This window comes from Anser anser (assembly GCF_964211835.1).
Source record: "Anser anser genome assembly, chromosome: Z".
In the NCBI taxonomy this organism is placed as follows: domain Eukaryota; kingdom Metazoa; phylum Chordata; class Aves; order Anseriformes; family Anatidae; genus Anser; species Anser anser.
The window spans coordinates 2,473,013-2,491,212 of record NC_139723.1 but is presented as its reverse complement, the minus strand read 5'-3'; the positions used below and the strand labels follow the sequence as shown (position 1 = coordinate 2,491,212).

The 18,200-nt window shown below is 33.3% G+C and overlaps 1 protein-coding gene across 15 annotated transcripts in view; it reads right to left on the bottom strand.

The window, feature by feature from the left end:
• The window catches only part of ARB2A (ARB2 cotranscriptional regulator A), a 259,673-nt gene that overhangs the window by 185,763 nt on the left and 55,710 nt on the right, over positions 1-18,200 (bottom strand). For 13 of the 15 annotated variants that reach the window (XR_014576622.1, XR_014576623.1, XM_083817159.1 and 10 more), the window contains one exon: positions 11,754-11,945. The exons of the other annotated variants lie outside the window; for them this stretch is intronic. Coding sequence is in view for 11 of the 13 variants with exons in the window: in XM_083817159.1 (XP_083673285.1) it covers positions 11,754-11,945 (192 nt within the window). In the remaining 2 variants the exon portion in view is untranslated. The remainder of the gene's footprint in view (positions 1-11,753; positions 11,946-18,200) is intronic. 15 annotated transcript variants of the gene reach the window in all.

Below are 18,200 nucleotides of genomic sequence, written 5' to 3'. Positions count from 1 at the left end.
GATACAACGAAAGCTAGGAGTGGTACCTTCATTTCCAGCCGATAAACATAAAGACATTTCTTTTGCTCTGAAAAGGGGGTATTTTAATGGTTCAGACAGACTTCCACACACAGTTCTTACTTAGACCTCCCTCCACTCTCATACCTGCATTAAGCTCCTTCTAGAAAAATAAATTAAATGTACAGAAAGCCTCACAGGGTATCACAGTTAGAGAAGGTGAACATATGGTTTAAATGTAAAAAAAAAAATACAAAAAAAAAACCAACAAAATTGTTTAAAGATAACTGAATGCTGTTATTTTAAGGAAGGATCTGTTTCAAAGTAAGATCTAACACAGTGAATACAAATGCAATCAACAAAAAATGAAGAATGTTAATATCAACAAAACCACCAAATTAATGATATTCTTATAACATAATTACTGTTTATATAATCATAGCCAGGAAATGTTTAATTCAACAAGAGGTATTAATTACTAAATATTTAAATCAGTTTCGAGTAATAACCGCTTTTGATATTTGTTTGACAATAACAACATTAAAATGGAACTGCAGAATTACTTATTTTTATCATCAGCTGGTACCAGCTGAATATCAGTACTAAGACAGTCCTAAATTCAATACAAATATCATTGTTCAAGAGAAAGGGCTGTCAGATCTTGAAAATCCTGTATCTGATATCAACCATGCGTGATGTGGAAGGTGCATATTCCACATGAGTAGCTTCTGTATTTCATGGAAGAGCCTCCTGTTATCAACATTCAGGAACTGATTCCGGAAGACTCAATCATATTACTCCCAACGCTGGAGAAAGAGTTGGGATTCAAAACACAGGCTCAGTTACAGAGGGTCAACACAAACTCAATCACCTGTGCACTGAAGCACCATGAAGATTTTCTGCCTATATTTTTCAAACTTTATTTTTTAATAAAAAGAATATTTGCTTATTATTGAGGTAATATGCTCTTTTTAAAGGGCAAGGAGCAACTCTTAAGACACAAATACTAAAACAAATGGTAATACTTAATTGCATAGCATTTTTAAGGATTCTTGCTCATCAGAAGCAAGCAACATTGTAAGACCACACTACTAAGCACCAATAATGCACTTTATATTATTATACTGCGGTGTAAGTATGTGAGTACATACGATTATAAGCACTCTTTAAAATGCACTATAACCACTATTGAGTACAACTCAAACTGACATTTACAACTATAAGAGCAATTACAATTAATTACTATTCCCCCTTAAAAAAAAAAATAAAAATGAAGATTAAGTTGTTTTCCCTCATGTACCAGCAATTATTTACACCCAAGCTTCATTATCTGTTCTACTCACCAAAGCAATCTGAAGTCTCACTGCCTTTGGCATAATAGAGATTGAGGCTTCATGTAGCACACAATATAACAGGTTAAGCTATCTGAGCCAATTTCTCCCTTTCCTAAGAGGATTATAACTGCAATATGGTATAACAAATGGTTGTGAATAAGCAAGATGGTACACCTGGACCTCCCCAAAAATAATCACCAAGCTGAATAGCCTCAAAACAAGTTTACTCTTTAAATATTGCTGAGATGAACGGAAACTAAATTCAAAATCCCAGAATTAAAAAATAAAAAATAAAAGGAAGAAGTAAAATCACCAATGCTTTGACATGTTTAAGAAGTCCTAATATTTTCTAATTTAAAAAAAAGTTAATTAACATATAAGGTTTTCACTGTTCTCTTTTTTTCCCTCTCTGGGGAAGTCACTGAAAATGGAGTAATTCCATTAAACTACTGTCAGTACTTCCAAATGACATATTTCACCCTATTATGTGTACTTGTACTGTTTATTTCTGTGAAGAAGCATACTTTTTTTTTTTTTTTAAGCATATTCTATGCAATTCAACTTTTTTTCTAAAAGGAACACAAAGTGAATTGCCTGGGATGGGTGATAATAAAAATAAAAATAAATAATAAAAAAAAAAAAACACCATTTATTAATTTTGTATAAGTTATCTACTACCCTAGAGATTCCATGGAGGGGAAGAACATGTCTGAATTTTACCATACAGTGCCACAGGCACAAAGTGAGAAAAACTAAACAAGCACATCCTGAAGGGAGAGAAAATGCCTGCAGCAGAAAATGACCTACTACATACCTCACTCACAGATTTTTTGATGTTATAATTTGTTAATTTCAGGAAAAAAAGGCAATTACCCACAGTTTCAGTTTGTTCTAGCACAACTTTTAACTTTTTAAAGTTTTTGATCAAAATGACATATATCATTCAAAAGATCTGTGTATTTTCAAAAGATTACAATCTTGAGTAAATTTGCATGACAAAGTCTTTACCATATCTATTTCCTTATTACCTGAAGCAGCAATGTGCATTATTAGAACAGTACTAAAGTATTTAAAGATGAAGCATATCAAATTTTTATTTGAATTCCTTTGCATTAAAGTTAATATTTTCAAGCTCAATGCACAGTAAGCAAAATATAATTTTATTCAAATATGCTTTTCATGGTATGAATAAGGAAGTATTCATCTCCCCACTGAACTGGTAAGTCTTTTAAGTAATGATTCATTTGAAAAATCAACAGGGTATTGGCAATTTAGTGTAATATTAAATACATGCATATACCATACCCATAATGGCATACACAAAATACTGTTTTATGATATATATTATAAATAGTACATTTACGCATTGTAATATATTAAGATTAGCGAGGTGATATCTTAACCATCCATACATCTAATAAATAAGACAAAGGACACGTTTTTATTTTAATAGGTAATTTTAAATGTTAGTGACTTATTTAAAGGATATATAAAATGTGCATGTGTATTTCTCAGCAGTAAAATCCATACAAATATCTCTATGTAAGAAGAGGTATTATGAAAGAACATTTCCATGTCATTATTTTCATGTATTATAAGCTAAGAAAGATAAATTTGACAAAGGACACATCAACATTGTGCTTTATCCAGAACGAATATGCTCAGAATATACAGAAGAAAGGTAACGGCTACTGACTTTTTTTTTTTAATAAATCAAAATAATACTAAGAACTTAAGATTAATATGCCAACCAATGACCAGTATATTCCATCCTACATGAATGCAATATATGAGTGCATATATTCCATCCTATATGAGTAATGAACAGTATATTCCATCCTATATGAGTGCAATTTTAATAAAGTTGTCTGTTAAAATTACATTCCATGGCGACTAAAAAAAAGTTTGTTTGCATATTTATACTCTAGCAACGACAGTGAAGTCACAAACTCAAGTTCTCTGAACTAAACCAAGAGCAGACTAACACTTTATTTAGTTCTAGGCAGTATTTTTACAAAGTGGCTTATATAAAGTAAAATTCAACCCACGAATAACTACTGTATTTCCAAGTAGAACCATACTGATATGCATTTACCTATTTCTCTTACAAAGGTTATGCACGTTCTCAATTAAAATAAACAGTCTATTGAAGATCCACACTATAACAGAAAGAGCCTCATCACAATTTCTGGGCAATTAAAAGGTCACGATTCCACAGCCAACTTCTCACAGACACATCCTCCAAACTTCTCCACACAAGAATAGCAATATGTTGCTGTGTATCCAATTGCTGAATGGAGCCCATTCAATACTTTTTTGTTAAAAGTTTTGTTAAAACTTTGCATGCATAATAAACTCTACCAAATAAACTTGCCTATTCACCTGGTACAGATCTCATTTCTATATAAGCCACCAGAAAATTTAATGCTCTACTTCTGAAAAATGTTGATCCCATATTCAATAAAGTCTTGTTCAGCTACCATAGAGAAAGCTGTCAGTGATTCTACTTTCCTTTAAGAAAAGCAAATAGCGTAAATGAATTAATAATTAACTAAGGGTAAGACTCTCTTATTCTAAGCCCATTCATACACAATTTATCAGTAATTTATTTGTACGGTACACATATACTATTCAGTATATTGAAGCACCATCAGGTCTTACATTTCAAAATAGCCGCTTTAACACAAATAATGATACAAAAAAGTCAAAAACAATAAATTTCCCATAAAAGCAAAAAACCTGTGAAACATCATTATGGTAAAGTGAGACAGATTTTGTTTCATAGTGAAACAGTTCATTTTTATAGAAATCAATGACCCTCAGCACTGTATTTATCTAGACCTTCCAATTTTTAAGATAACTTATAATTAACATATATGTTTTGAGTTTATTTAGTATGGTTGAAAGTTGCAGATATTTTCTCTTAAATAAAATGACTGCAGCGTGTATGTAGGAAAAGAGAAAACTAGCAAATATATTTGTATGCAGAATTTTATCTCTGCTCTTGCAATGATTAGACTACACAGACAATAACACTACAAAATTAATGTATTAGCCAAAGCAGATGACATTATTTTTGAAGCAGTCTGATTTTCTAATATGGTGCACATTTAAACAAAAGCTCACAGTTTAAAAAAACAAAAGGGAGAGAAAATACAATACAAGTGCAAACCTGACCTATCTCTAATCTTTTCTTTTCAAACCTAGGCTACTCAAGAATCTTCAACTAATTATTCCATTTTATTGATGGCATTTTTCCCAAGGGAAGTTATTTAAAAAGTTTAACCCCTGAGCAAGTCATGGTTTCTCCTGCCTTTGAAAGTGTCAAGTGCATTGATTATAACTGCAGGAAGTGTTACCTTCTACCCAGAGAATCTCACCCTGCACAATCTTAAACACTGTCTCTCTCCCAAAACGGCTTTGATTCAGCAATTCAGACCGCTTCAGCTGATATTAAAGGCAGAAGCACCACAGAAAAGGGATCAGCAGTTAAAGCGAAATACAAAGAGGAAAAAAAACAGATCTTGGATATAGTACCACAAAGCTTGAGAGAAAAGCAGATTTGAAAAAGACATCAGAGTGACTAAAAAAAGAACAACATGACAGAAATTAAACAAGATTTTTATGTTCGCCTTCTATGCATTTAAACTCATCTCAACCTCTATTGAAATTCCGATCATACCCAAACCCCAAGGCTTTTGACATACTTTCAAAAATCCACACCCCCTCTTACTCTTTTCCAAGTCTCCAGAGCAGAGTCACTGTTAGGTATCCAACAAGTTGAAGAGAGGGGGAAGGAAAAAAAAAAAAAAAAGAATCCTAATATGATAAAAAGACCATTTATACTCATATTAAACTTTGCTTTTTAAATGATCTATTTTAAATATTCAGTGTGTGTTCTTAACCCCATATCTAGCCAGTGAAGAGAAGACTTAAATGGTTTGGGAAAAAAATAAATAAACCAACTTTTCAAGTCACATTTACCCAAATAGCCTCTATAGTAATTTTCTTAGGTCAGCGACAAAGTAAAAGCAGACTAACAGAAGGTGCCACAGGGTTCTACAACAAGCCAGCTAGCAGAATGAAAGATGACAAAACAATCTTTAAGTAGCTTTATTTTATCAAAATTACAGAGCACATGGAACTGTAAGAATGTAATATAAACAATTATTACAACAATGGTAATGCATCTTCATACATACATCTTCGAAAGGATGCACTAAATCCCAAAGGGTAATTGGATTTTCAGGACTGTGCCAGTGTTTTGTTTTTTTTCTTTTTTTTTTTTTTTTTTTTTTTTCCAGTTCAGTCATGACAGGGCCAGAAGGTAATGATACATCTGCCATGATGCAACAAGCAGACCTGTCTTCTGTCAAGAGTTGAAATCATAAAGGAATAAGCTGTCGTTAGCAACCTCTCTCCAAACAGTAGAGCTGTCATCTCATTGTTTTCCTTTGCTGGCATGGGGGCTGGTGTGGGCTTATATACCCTGTCAGTTCAATATTAGTCTAAGCTTTTAACCTTTTCTTGAATTTCAGACTTCATAAAACTGCTATACATGTTATTAGGTAATATCACCTATTTTCTGATCAATTAATAATTACTACCAAATAACTATGCATCTTGTCCTTCTGTCTGCTTGGTGATCAGTATTCCAAAACAGTATTTAAGGAATTACCAATTCCTCAAAAAATGTTTAAAAAGGAGTTAAATACATTGATTTTTTTTCATCTTTTTTCTAGAGTATGTTGTATTTTATGCCATGTATACAGGATAATTTATTTAGTACTATATTGTAAATGGTGTTTATAAATCATGAAATATCTCAAAAATAATACATCTCATTACTTGTAACACAAGTTTTCTTAATATTATCCCCACAAAAGGAGAAGATGTAAAAAATAAGTTTTCCCTATTAAGAAGTACTTTACAGACAATGTCATTTCAGTCTTCTACCGAAACAAACATAAACAAATACATATACCAGATTCAGATAACTACTGTTTAAAAGAAAACAATATAGAATGTTCCTGTCCATTTTAGTGAAATTTTACTTCCAGAAAAATGCAAGAATGCCCAAATAAGATCATGATTTCTATGACACTGTAACTACCTATTAATATATGCAATAAAGGGAACATACATATTACTATTCTATGTAAAAACTGCACAGTGAAATGTCAACAGTGTTTTATTTCCAGAAAGTGTCACTTGCCTATCTTATTGAAATGTGCTAAGTACCTATAAACTGTAAGACAAAATTTTAAAACGTAGGTTCTAAAATATGAACGCAACAATAAAGAGGACTTTAACTATGTATTATTCTATGCTTAAACACAAGATATGGAAGTTTTTAAGCAAGAATTCCTGAGAGTGTAGTTTAAACACTGCAAATTTTTTTTCGACAAAAATGTTTATGTATCTGCTTTGAAACCCCACTCATTTTTACAACATGGTAAGGCTAGAATGTATTGCCATACCAGTTACTAAACAATACGGTTAATAAAATCACTTGAAAGTTACACTGAGTAACTTTACTACTGCTTTGCTACACCTGATAATTTTGTTGCTCCTTTCAATGCACTTACCAAACTAATGACATCTTATTGCACAATGAAGAAAGTAACCACCCTCAGCAATTCTCAGTAAATATTACCACCCTGTTAGTTTTATACAAATGAATGATATTAATCTGTGTGAATAGATCCAACGTTCTGACAAAAATATTCTTAGGAACAGAAATTGTTTAGACAATGCTGTAGGAAGAATAGGATAAACACAAGGGAAAATATAAGATGAAAATCATGTTTTATCAGACACTAAAGAAAGATTTCTGCAGATGATGCCCATCTCAAGCCAGCCCTGTTTTCATCTGTTCATGGAAACTCTGATGGCTGGGTGCTGCTGCATCTCTTTTGAAAAAATCATCCAGGTTCTTTGAAGAAGCTTTTGTTCTAGTGCTATTACCCTTATGCCAAGCATTAATTTTCCTTTAAATAATAATAACAATATCTAAGCAATCTCAAAGGGATTGCTGAATTCGAAGCCAGGCAGCAATTCTTGCTTGTTTCAAAAAAATATATAATAAAAATCCAATAGCTTACAGTTGCTGTGGTTGAATTTCATTAGCATCTTTGGGTCCACAGCTCTAAGGTAACAAAAATACTGAATTTCCAAAGACAGAAAGCATCCATCATTTTTTTTTTTCTACTTGGCAGTAAAGACTGCAGGAAGTCGATGACCTCTTTGTTCCCTAGAGGAAGTGTATTCCACATAAGAGGACTCCAAAACTCTTCTCAGTGTCCAAATGCAGGTAAGCTGAGGTCCTGTTTCCTCCAGGAGCAAACTGCCTCCCTAAGCAGATGAGCTGCAGCTTCTCCCAGCAGTCTTCAAAGCACAGAGGCAGCTTCTCTACCCACTACAGAAGGAACAGTATTGCATGAAGCAGTAGCAGCTGACACTGGCATCCCTCCTTGCTTGCTCCATGCATCACTTCACAAAATATCACTGATATCACCTGTACACCTACCATCCAATTGTTCTGATCACCATCCATGTTGTTCGCACTCAACAACAAACTGGACAACCTAACCTCCTCCTCCTGTAGCACCTGGTGACTGAGGACCTCACAGGGTATGGGAGCCTCCGAACAACCTAAACAAACCCGCAAACTTAAATTCTTAATATTTGACACCCCAAGTAAATACCCTCTTCACGGAATTAAATAATTTAGCTCTGTTTCTCATTATCTCCCCTTGGCACTGCTGTAGTCACTGTATATATATCAAAATAAGAAGTGACTGAGAAAAGACTGGCTCTATGAGACAGTGAATTACAGATTTACTAAAAATGTAGAAGAGATATTAAAATTATTCCTCTAACTTACAAAATATTTATTTATAAAAAGTTGAATAGCTTCAGTATGGTAATATAATTAAAGCGGAATAGTCCCTGATTCCCAGAGGAAAGACTTGAACTTCTCTTGCACGTCAGATGACTGCTTCTATCAAAAATTTGTACTTCCCATTGCAGAAAGTTTCAGTAGAGAGGTTCTATTTTAACAAAACAACAAAATTATACAATTTTTGTTTAGCACTATATTTACAGGAAATTATCATCTTACAATATGTATGTTAGAATTGTTATTAATCATTTCTTACTGTTTTACTGCTTTATATTATCACATTTGTCTTTTCTGTACTTGTTTTTTTCTAAAATATATCTGAACCTACCCTGTTTTAATGCATTTACACGTCTCTCACATTCTATACACTTTTCTCCCTCCTCCTTTTTCTACAATCTGTTCTGTATCCTGTTGCTTGTTTTTTTTCTTTTGTATTTTCTAGAAAACCTTTTACGCTACCAAAGTTGAATTTCTAATCTAACACATTAATCTTACCTCCTTTACATAAAACCTTGTAAACTACTCCCAACACCTATTGCACACAGAACTGAATCTACAAAATACAGTTTGATATGAAAGATGGAAGAAGTACTACCTACGGGAATCACCCAGATAAAAAAAAAAAAAGGTTTCTAGCTACTGGAAATCCCACCACGATATTTCTCCCATTTCTCCTTGGATCTTTTCTTTCCAATGTGTATCTGCCCCAAGCCACTAGAAACCTGATAAACTTTAAGCCTTTCCATTGCTCCCTGATTCACACACACTTTGAGAAGCTTTTTTCTTCTTTTTCTTCTTGAAAGTGCTGTGCCAGAAATAAATACTTTCTTCTAATTTTTTTCTTCATCTACTTCCTGGTTAGGAGTGCTACATCCATTGCCTACTGACACCTTCAGCTTTTGTATGTCTGTTTTCATTTTTTCCAAGAAATTAACTGAAATTGCTTGTGGTAGTTTCACCGCTGTACACAGAGAAAAGCAGCAGAGAAAAATATATAGTTTTGGCCTATATAAATTCACCTTTGTTTTGTTTCTGTTTTGTTTTAAGGAAAGTAGAGGTGTTGCAAATGTCTGTAAATTGAATATATTTCTGGACTAGTATCTGCACAAAAGTTTAAAGTATTGCTTTTGCAAATTATTTTTTCAATTATTTTTTACAAACAAAAACCTAGTTGACAGCAAATGTTTTAAGCTACATGAACATTTTTCACATTCACAACAGATCAGGGGAATTTTCAAATCCCAGATACTATCATCCACTTCAAATTCACACAGTTTATTATTAAAATAAAATAAAATAAAAAATAAAATAAAAATAAAATAAAATAAAATAAAATAAAATAAAATAAAATAAAATAAAATAAAATAAAATAAAATAAAATAAAATCAAATCCATGTTTTCCTGTCATCAGCACTGTAATCTAATGCTTTGACAAGGTTTACTTGTTTCATTCAAAGATGAGACCTCTTCTTAGAAGAAACACTGAAAGATCAAGGAAAATAATTCCTTCCTCCAAAGCGGCAACACTGCATGAGGAGTTATCACAACTTTCATTCAAGCTATTTACTATCTAGGCCAGTTATTTCATTTCATAAGAGACAGAAGTGCCTAAATCAGCTAGAGTACTGAACTCCAGAAAACCCAGAAATAGATGTAATTTTTATTTTAACTAAAATTGGAGACCTTATACTCATTCTATCATAATCGTCTGCACTTAGAAATGTAATCTATATGATCTGTACATGAAGTAGACATGATATCGGCCCTGTCTTCTCTCTCTCTCTCCTTTTTTTTTTTTTTTCTTTTTTACTTTAGTCAAAACATAAAGGTTCCAAGTATCTTCATTGGGGCTTGATTTCCATAAAATATTGCCTTGTATATACCAGATACATGTCTAATTCTCACTGCAGTGATTACATTATACCAATAATATCAACATATTTAAAACAATATAATTGGATATAAATAACTTGATATGATTTAAGGTTCATTTTACATGAAAAAAATCATTGCAGATAGTAAGTGTTTTACACATTTAGCATACTTGCCAGAATTTTAAAAGGGACAAAAATGCAGATTTTAGAGTATCTGGAATTATTCAACTAAAGACTACAAATAAATAAATAAATACTTAAGAAAGAAGAAAGTCTAAAGGTAAGAGCATAAAGTCTGATATCCTGATGGGATCAAATGACTACACTGTTTAAGATATTTCGTCATCAAACTGTTTGGTTATTTTCATATGTATTTGAAACAAGCACTCAAAATGCAGAAATACAAAATCTGTTTTTAAGGTTATACATTTGAGGGAACAGAGCTCTGCTCTGTGTTCCACTGGCACAGCCATTGGATAAAAAACAAAACAAAACGGGAAAAAGAGCCTGTAATTCTCCTCTCCTAGAAATACTCTCTTCAAAATTTGTAATTTAGGGATACTATCCCAGTCTTAAGTGCTCAACATCTTGTATTAGCCAAGACAGCACCATATTTAGGAAAGAACAAAAATGAAGGGCTGTAAGCACCATGAGGAAAATTTAAGGAACTATATCTCTCCAATTTTCTTGGGAAAAGTTCTGGAACTCTCACTCCAGAAATTTAACCTCCTACACTTGACTCACCATATACACCTGTATCATACTCTAGAACCATGAAGTATTTTTGGATCTATCTCTGAGTCTTACCGAATACTTTAAAGTCAACTGCAAAAAATTCAACTTTACTTAGTAAAATGTGCAATAGTCACAGTGACAACACTGCTACTAAGAATAGCTTAGTAAATATAATTGAAATAGTGAATTTTAAATAGGCTTTTCAAATGTCTACTGCAGGAAATTTCATTTAGGTAGCATGATGCAAGAGATGTATTATACCTACAATGTTCCATGTTAAAAATATTACACAAATTGTGCAGTGTCTCTCACATACATGCAAACACAACAGAATAGTGTCCATAAAATGTAAATGTTTTTAACTGTCAGATATTGATAGGTGAATCAGAATGAATCAGTATTCAGTGCAAAACTGAAAAAGCCTGTGCCTCTAATAAATTCAGTACAAGCCTAGCAAAAAAGCCTGCTGTTATCATGAAAGCTCATGTTATCGTAAGATTACAACAGACGTTGAGTGAGAATACGTACAAATTTAATGAAATGTAAAAGAAAACACTTCAAATCATAACAAATTTCTGTAGTGCCTTCTATTGCATCTCATCGCCTGTTAAGGGCTCTTGTCATGTTAGCTGCCATATTAAACTACATGGCAGTGCCACCACAATATGACATACAACAAATTTTTTGTTTTACTGTAGGAGAGAAACTTGCTTCTATTAGACAAAAGTTCTGAAAAAAAAAACAAACCAACAAGCAAGTATTTGCATCACAAATAAAACGATCACACAGGGAAATGGAAAATACTGATTAATAGATTAATAAATTAAAACATCCTAGATTCATAGCTTTTCATATATAAGTACACATACATATACAGACACAACTGTACATACATACACTTTCACTTACCTCAATAGCTCTTTTTATGTATGGTATCTGTGTGCCACTGTCTAGATCTTCGTTAATTATAAGTCTCCTAGCCCACTGACCTGCTCTGACAACACCATTACCATGGATTAGGACCAACAGTTTGTCAGGATTTGTTAAGGCATCTTCACTCATAAAAATAAAGCTCTTTGGTTCACTCTCGGTTGCATCAACCTGCAATTACAGCAATACACACTTTTATAAACCAATAAAAAATTTTAAAAGAACATCTGTAGTTACAAAGTTAGCTCCCAGGACTGGTATCAAAATTTTCACCCTTTAACAAATACTTGTGTGTATATATATATCTGTTATATATATATACATATATATATACATACATACGTGTTTTGTGTGTATATATATATATATATATATATATGTTTTAAGGACTAATGTGTGCCCAGCACTAAAGAAAAATAAAGCAGAAGCTAATATTTATGCTATTTAACTTTGACCCATAAAAACATACCATGCTTTAGAACAGTTATCCAAGAGAGATTTAAACTTACTGTATCCAAACAAAAGGAGGAGGGAAGGGGAAGGTGGGTGTTAAAAAGTATGCTAAAGCTTATTTACAGAAATTTACTGGCGAAAGAGAGAATCCATAAAAGAAGACCTCTGGAAAAAAACAAACAAACAAACAAACAAAAAAAACAAGTAATTTGTCATCTCTGTTATGCCTGAAGCAACAATGAAAGTCTGATCTAATATGAAAAACATCCTAGAGTTCCATCTCAGCTACCTCAACTTAAATACCCAATGAGCGATGTATGAACCAGCATGGTAAATTTCCCTATTATAAATTTAATAGGATAGGCCAAATAAAATATAGAAATCCAATTTGGATTTAAATATTGGCTTCATTAAGAGTCCTGCACCAGGGTCAGTGCATAGTTACTCTACGCTAAGAACAGATCAACAAGCAGATTTGATATTGAGTAAACCACAATCTAATTCCAAGTTTTGTCCTTTCTCTAGAGAATAAAGGTACACTTTTTGCTCTATAAAAAAAAAGAGGTTCTATAAAGCAGGCCCATACTTGGATTAGCAAGCCTGGCTCAAGGCAAAAGAGAGATGATGATGGCTATCCATTCTTCCTTTTCTCCCACATGAATGCAAGGAAAAGGACAGAGCACGGAAATCTCTTTACTCTCCTGTACTCCTCACCTCATGGCCCACACAGGTTAACTATATGGCTGCTAGGAATAGCCTTGGATTGCCTTACACCCTGCAACAGTGATGAAATCAAGCTCAAGAAGATGTGAGCCTTACGCTGAGAAAAGAGAACTGGCTACTTGGAATGCTTCAGTTTTTCTCTCATTCCTGGGTATGTTTTCTGATTCACTTTCCCTCTGGAAAAAGTAATTCCATGTGAATCTCCAGATTCTTCTTAAGGCCTTTCCAGGCTCTTTTAGGCCTTGCTTTTTTTTTTTTTTTTTAATGAAGCCAATGACTTTACTTGAACAAAATGAGTTCCTAACTGGAAGAACATTCAGCATCTGCCACAGGGCTGAAGACCCTATGCCCTGCTCCAAAATGATATAACATCTCAGGTATCCCAACTTTCACCGTCTACAACAGGAAATGTACTTGTCTTCTCATCACATTGCCACTTCTGAAGTATCAGTACTGATTTATTAAAACTTAATGTAGAAGATGCAAATAGTTAGAAAATGCTAAATTTCAAACAGTAATGAGGTAATGATATGAGGTAATTGTCTTCTGGCACATAAACTGAATACTTACAACATTATAATTAGGACAAAACATTGCGAATTTGTACTTCAGACTAACATATAACTAAACTGTATGTTTTAGTATTTATAAACCAATTTTTTGTTCACTACTGAGGAAATACCAGCACCTGTAATATGTAGTAGAAGACACAATATAACTAGTTCACATTTTCGCAGTTATGCTGATCTAAAAAAAAAAAAAAATATCTACCAAGCTACTGAAAACTAACCCTTCATTCCTTTCCTCAACTTCATTACACTTGGAAACTTTCTTTTCTTCAAGCTAATTTTTCTTCAAACAGAAGCAATTCATTAAATCACCCTTTCACTAAAGAATGCACATGAAGGTCACTCTTGTACACAACACTACTTTATTGTCGAATCAACGTAGAGTTATCACTTAGTGTTAGACACACTGAGTCCATGTAAAATAATTTATTTTTATTAGCCACTTGCACTTCTGGAGTTACTCATGATCCTTTGTTTAAAGACAAATTGAATAAATTCAGTAAAATGCGGAGCTTCAATTTGTTTAATTTAACAACTTAATTCAACTTTATGATTCACTTCCAATAACAACCTTCCAATAATTCGTAGCTAAGAATGTCAAACCAATCTATATTCTGCTGATAATTTACTGCTTAAAATTACTGTTAAAGTTTAATTTTTCTTTTCTCAGATTTATTTTTCCAATGCAAAACTATATGTTAAGTTTTATGAATGTCTACAGTTGTGAGGAATTCTCTGATGAGTTATGCACTCTACACACATAATGAAGTTCTTACAGTTTTCAAACAGTGAAGTAATTTTTCCATGAGTTCCAACTCTGACGAGCTATCACATGATGTAGTAGTACCAGTGTATAAAATATTTCAACTGCAGACCAGTTGGTATTTTGCAGAGTTGTTATCAATACTTAGGGTAACAACAAAATACACTGGAAATCCAATTTTATTCCAACCTCCATGCTAAGACATCGTCAATTTTCAGATCTCAGCCATCAGCAGTCTAAGATGCATGAGACCCATCTATGCACTAGGGGTCTTTAATTCTGCCCACTTGAAGTTTAAAGTTTGAGATTGCTTCAGTTCAAAATTTTAAAGGGAAAAAAAAAACACTAATATCTTTTTTACACATATTAAGAAACACCATAAAAAACATATACTGAGAGCCTACAAGGAGGTGAAACAGGCGTACCTTGAGACTGGAGGAAAGAACAGGGCAAATAAACAGAACAGAAACTGAAAAGAGTCAAAAAGACTGGAGGAATTATGATTAGCAGGTGTAGGAAGAAAACTGGTCATTTGTGTTGCAAGACAAAGAAGTTTTATGTTAAATTGTTCTACATAAAGATCACTAACTTACTTATGTTATAGTCTTCACAAAATTGAATATCCTTATTTTTCCAAAAAAAAAAAAATTAAGTGAAAACTACTGATCAATACTACAAGCTGATAATTATCAATTCGTGATTACTACAACTAAATTAACACACCTGAAACTGGTGAAATTTAAAAAAAACAAAACAAGTATTGACTGGATTTGGGTAACAAAATAACCAAAAGGGATAATCCGTGGAGATAAAAGACCACTGTTTTCTCACAGAAAAATAGTTCTTGGCTTTCTAGTAGATCAAGAGAACTACTGAATGAAGTTTTATCTATTGAAGTGAAAGAGCAAAGCACTGGTAAGTTAGAAGATTCTGCAAAGTGAGACCTTTCAATAGCATCGTCAATAAAACATGTTGGTAATTATTTAAACTTCCATCTCAAGCCTTCCCAGAAGCTGTTAAAGATGCATTTAATTCAGAAGCACCCTCTATTTGTCCTCAACAGCTAAAGAACAGCAAAGATCAATCACTGATTATGCCATTAAAACCAGAGAAATACAAAAGCTTCATCTGGATAAAAAAACTGCACTCTTCTTTGTACTAATAATATAACCTTCAATGGAGCACAAAATGAGAAATTTAAAAGAAATAATTGCACTGCTTCTCCCTGAATATGAGTTTCTTCATTTAAATTTTCAAGTCCAGCTGTAGATTTTGAACATTAAAAGAACTACAATATTTTACACTAACAATAACATCTAAGCCTCTCTGGAGGAAAAAAGGTTTGGATTTATATCTGGCATAGATGCTAAAGTAATAAAGTAACAAGCAAACTTCCCAGATTCCCAAACTGTTTTTATTTCTATATCTGAATGGACATTTACAAATAATGGAGTCCAAAAACTGAAGCTGTCACCTGAGAAAGCAAAATAAAGACAGCAGAGTTGGACTTTGTCCATGATGTGGAAATTAAGGAAGATGAGAGAACATGAAATGCTGTTGTAGAGAACCTCTGGAGCACAGCATTTCAGTGCACTACTAAAATCATATTGGAAAAAAATGCACAGTCCTGAAAGACATTTCTTGTATTCAAACATCATTACACCATCAACTTCGTAATGAACTGACAGAAAAACAAAGGCCAGTACACCGACTTTCTGATCACCTTGTGACAAAGTTCGGGAAGAATGATTCCAAATTTACCTCTGAAATATTTATGTAAGGTGTTTACAACAGAGTGGCCACAATGATCAGGATAAGGGTCCCAGGATCCTTTTTCTGCCAGATCACTTAGGCGAATAAGTATGAGACAAGAGTATTTAAAGAATGATTCTTCCCTCTTTTTGGCAACCAGTGACTTTGGAGCTTCCTGATCCAGAGTTTGTTACTGGACAAGCAAGTGTGTCAGTTCAATGTACCTCTCATACCTTAATGCTGTCAAATGTTTTTTTTGAATGCATTTGTACCTTTCTCCTTAATAGTATGCTGTGGCAATGAGTTCTACAATATAATTGGGACCTTTATGAAAAAAGGTACTTCCTCTCTTTCAGCAGAGATCTCCTGCCTGATAATTTAAACTTGATGCCCCTTACCTTCTCTATTATGAAAAAAAGTGAAAAACCATTCCCTATTCATCTTCTCTACAGCTTTCATGATTTTATAGATTTGTCATATTCCTTCCTCAGTCATCTATTTTCCAAGCTGAAGAATCTTTCTGTCTAACCTTTCTTTGTCTGAAAAGCATTTCATTCCTGTGATCATCCTCGCAACCCTCCTCTGTATTTTTTTTTTTATTAATTCTATATATCCTTTTTGATACGGTGTCCAGACTCCACACAGTGTTCAAGATGGGGGCCCACATAATGAGTGGAATGATGATGTTTTTCTGTTTTGTTCTTAACACTTCATAATTCTTAACATCCTATTTGCTTTGAGGGTTTTTGACTGCCATTGAGCACTAACTGATGTTCTCAGAGAGCTATTCACAATCACTCCAAGATCTTTCCTGAGTAGTAATAGCTCATTTAGAGGCCACCATTGTGTTTACAGAGTGAGTTCTTTTCCCCGTAATTTCACATTTACCAGAATTGAATCTCATGTCATTTTATCATCCAATCATTCAGCATCATGAAATAATGCTCAAACTCATCACAATCAGCTTTAGATATCAGTATTCTTTATTATTTTTTGAAAAAATCAGAAAAGTTATTTACATTCTATCAATTCCTCGTTCCTTTTATTTACAAATATGTATCAGTGCAGCCCTTCACAACACTGCATCAGCCAAAACTTCTTTCATCTGCAAAGTATGAACACCTTTTTTTTTTTTCTTTTTTTCTTTCTTTACCTTTTAGCCTATTATTAACTCATAAGCAGACTCTCTCCTCTCACGCCAATGCAGTGTCTTCTTTAGAACCACTCTGCAAGCTTGTTGGCAGATTACTGGAAATCCAGGTACTCTTTTATTGACGAGATCTTGTGATTTTCAGGCCGTCAGTGCATTCTAGTAGATCTTTTAAAATGAAGGCTGTACTGACTTTTGTCCCAGTATATTATTTCTTCCTGATACACAGCTCTAGGAATCTCTCCTGGAACACTTCAAAAATCATCATATACTTACTTTTTTTTCTGTGCCTCTTTTGAAAGTAGCTGATCTGAGCAGTAGTTATACACTAGTTTGTTGTTCTGCACCTTCATATTTGACTTCTTAAAGAACCTTGGGCTTAAAAACCATCTCATCCCAGAAGCTGTCTATTGTACGATAAATCAATTCATTCTAAGATCTCTTCTACTGACATGCCAATTTGAGACAGCTCCTCAGAACGATATCCTGTTTCAAATAAATAAATAAATAAATGAGTCCAGTGTGGTGTGGAAACCTCTGGATATATACTACTGGAAACAACCACTTTAATTGTTCTCATTTGAGCTGAGCATTCGTTTTGCTTGCAGTTCATCTATCGGTCTCATCAACTGTTTTATTAATAACTTTTACAACTTTAACAAGCTCTTCTAATTTAATTTTGGGTGATCTTACTGTGATTTTGTATCTAACATATCTAACCAGCAGTTAGACCCCTTTTTTCCTCACCTGCATGGGGCTTACAATTGCTACAAACCATCTTACTATTTCTATTAGCCTCCCTTACTAATTTAAAATACATTTCCTTGTGCTGTTCCTTGGAGCTTGTTGGGTGACTTAACCACAACCTTTAGACAGCTCTCATTTTTCACCTTCTGCCTCATTTCTGTAGTTTTCTTCATCACCTAGTTTTGATTCTGGTATGGGCTTTCTACAAATAAAAGCCGTTACTGAAGAATGGGATTCACACCTTGTGCCAAATTTTCCACACTGCTCAG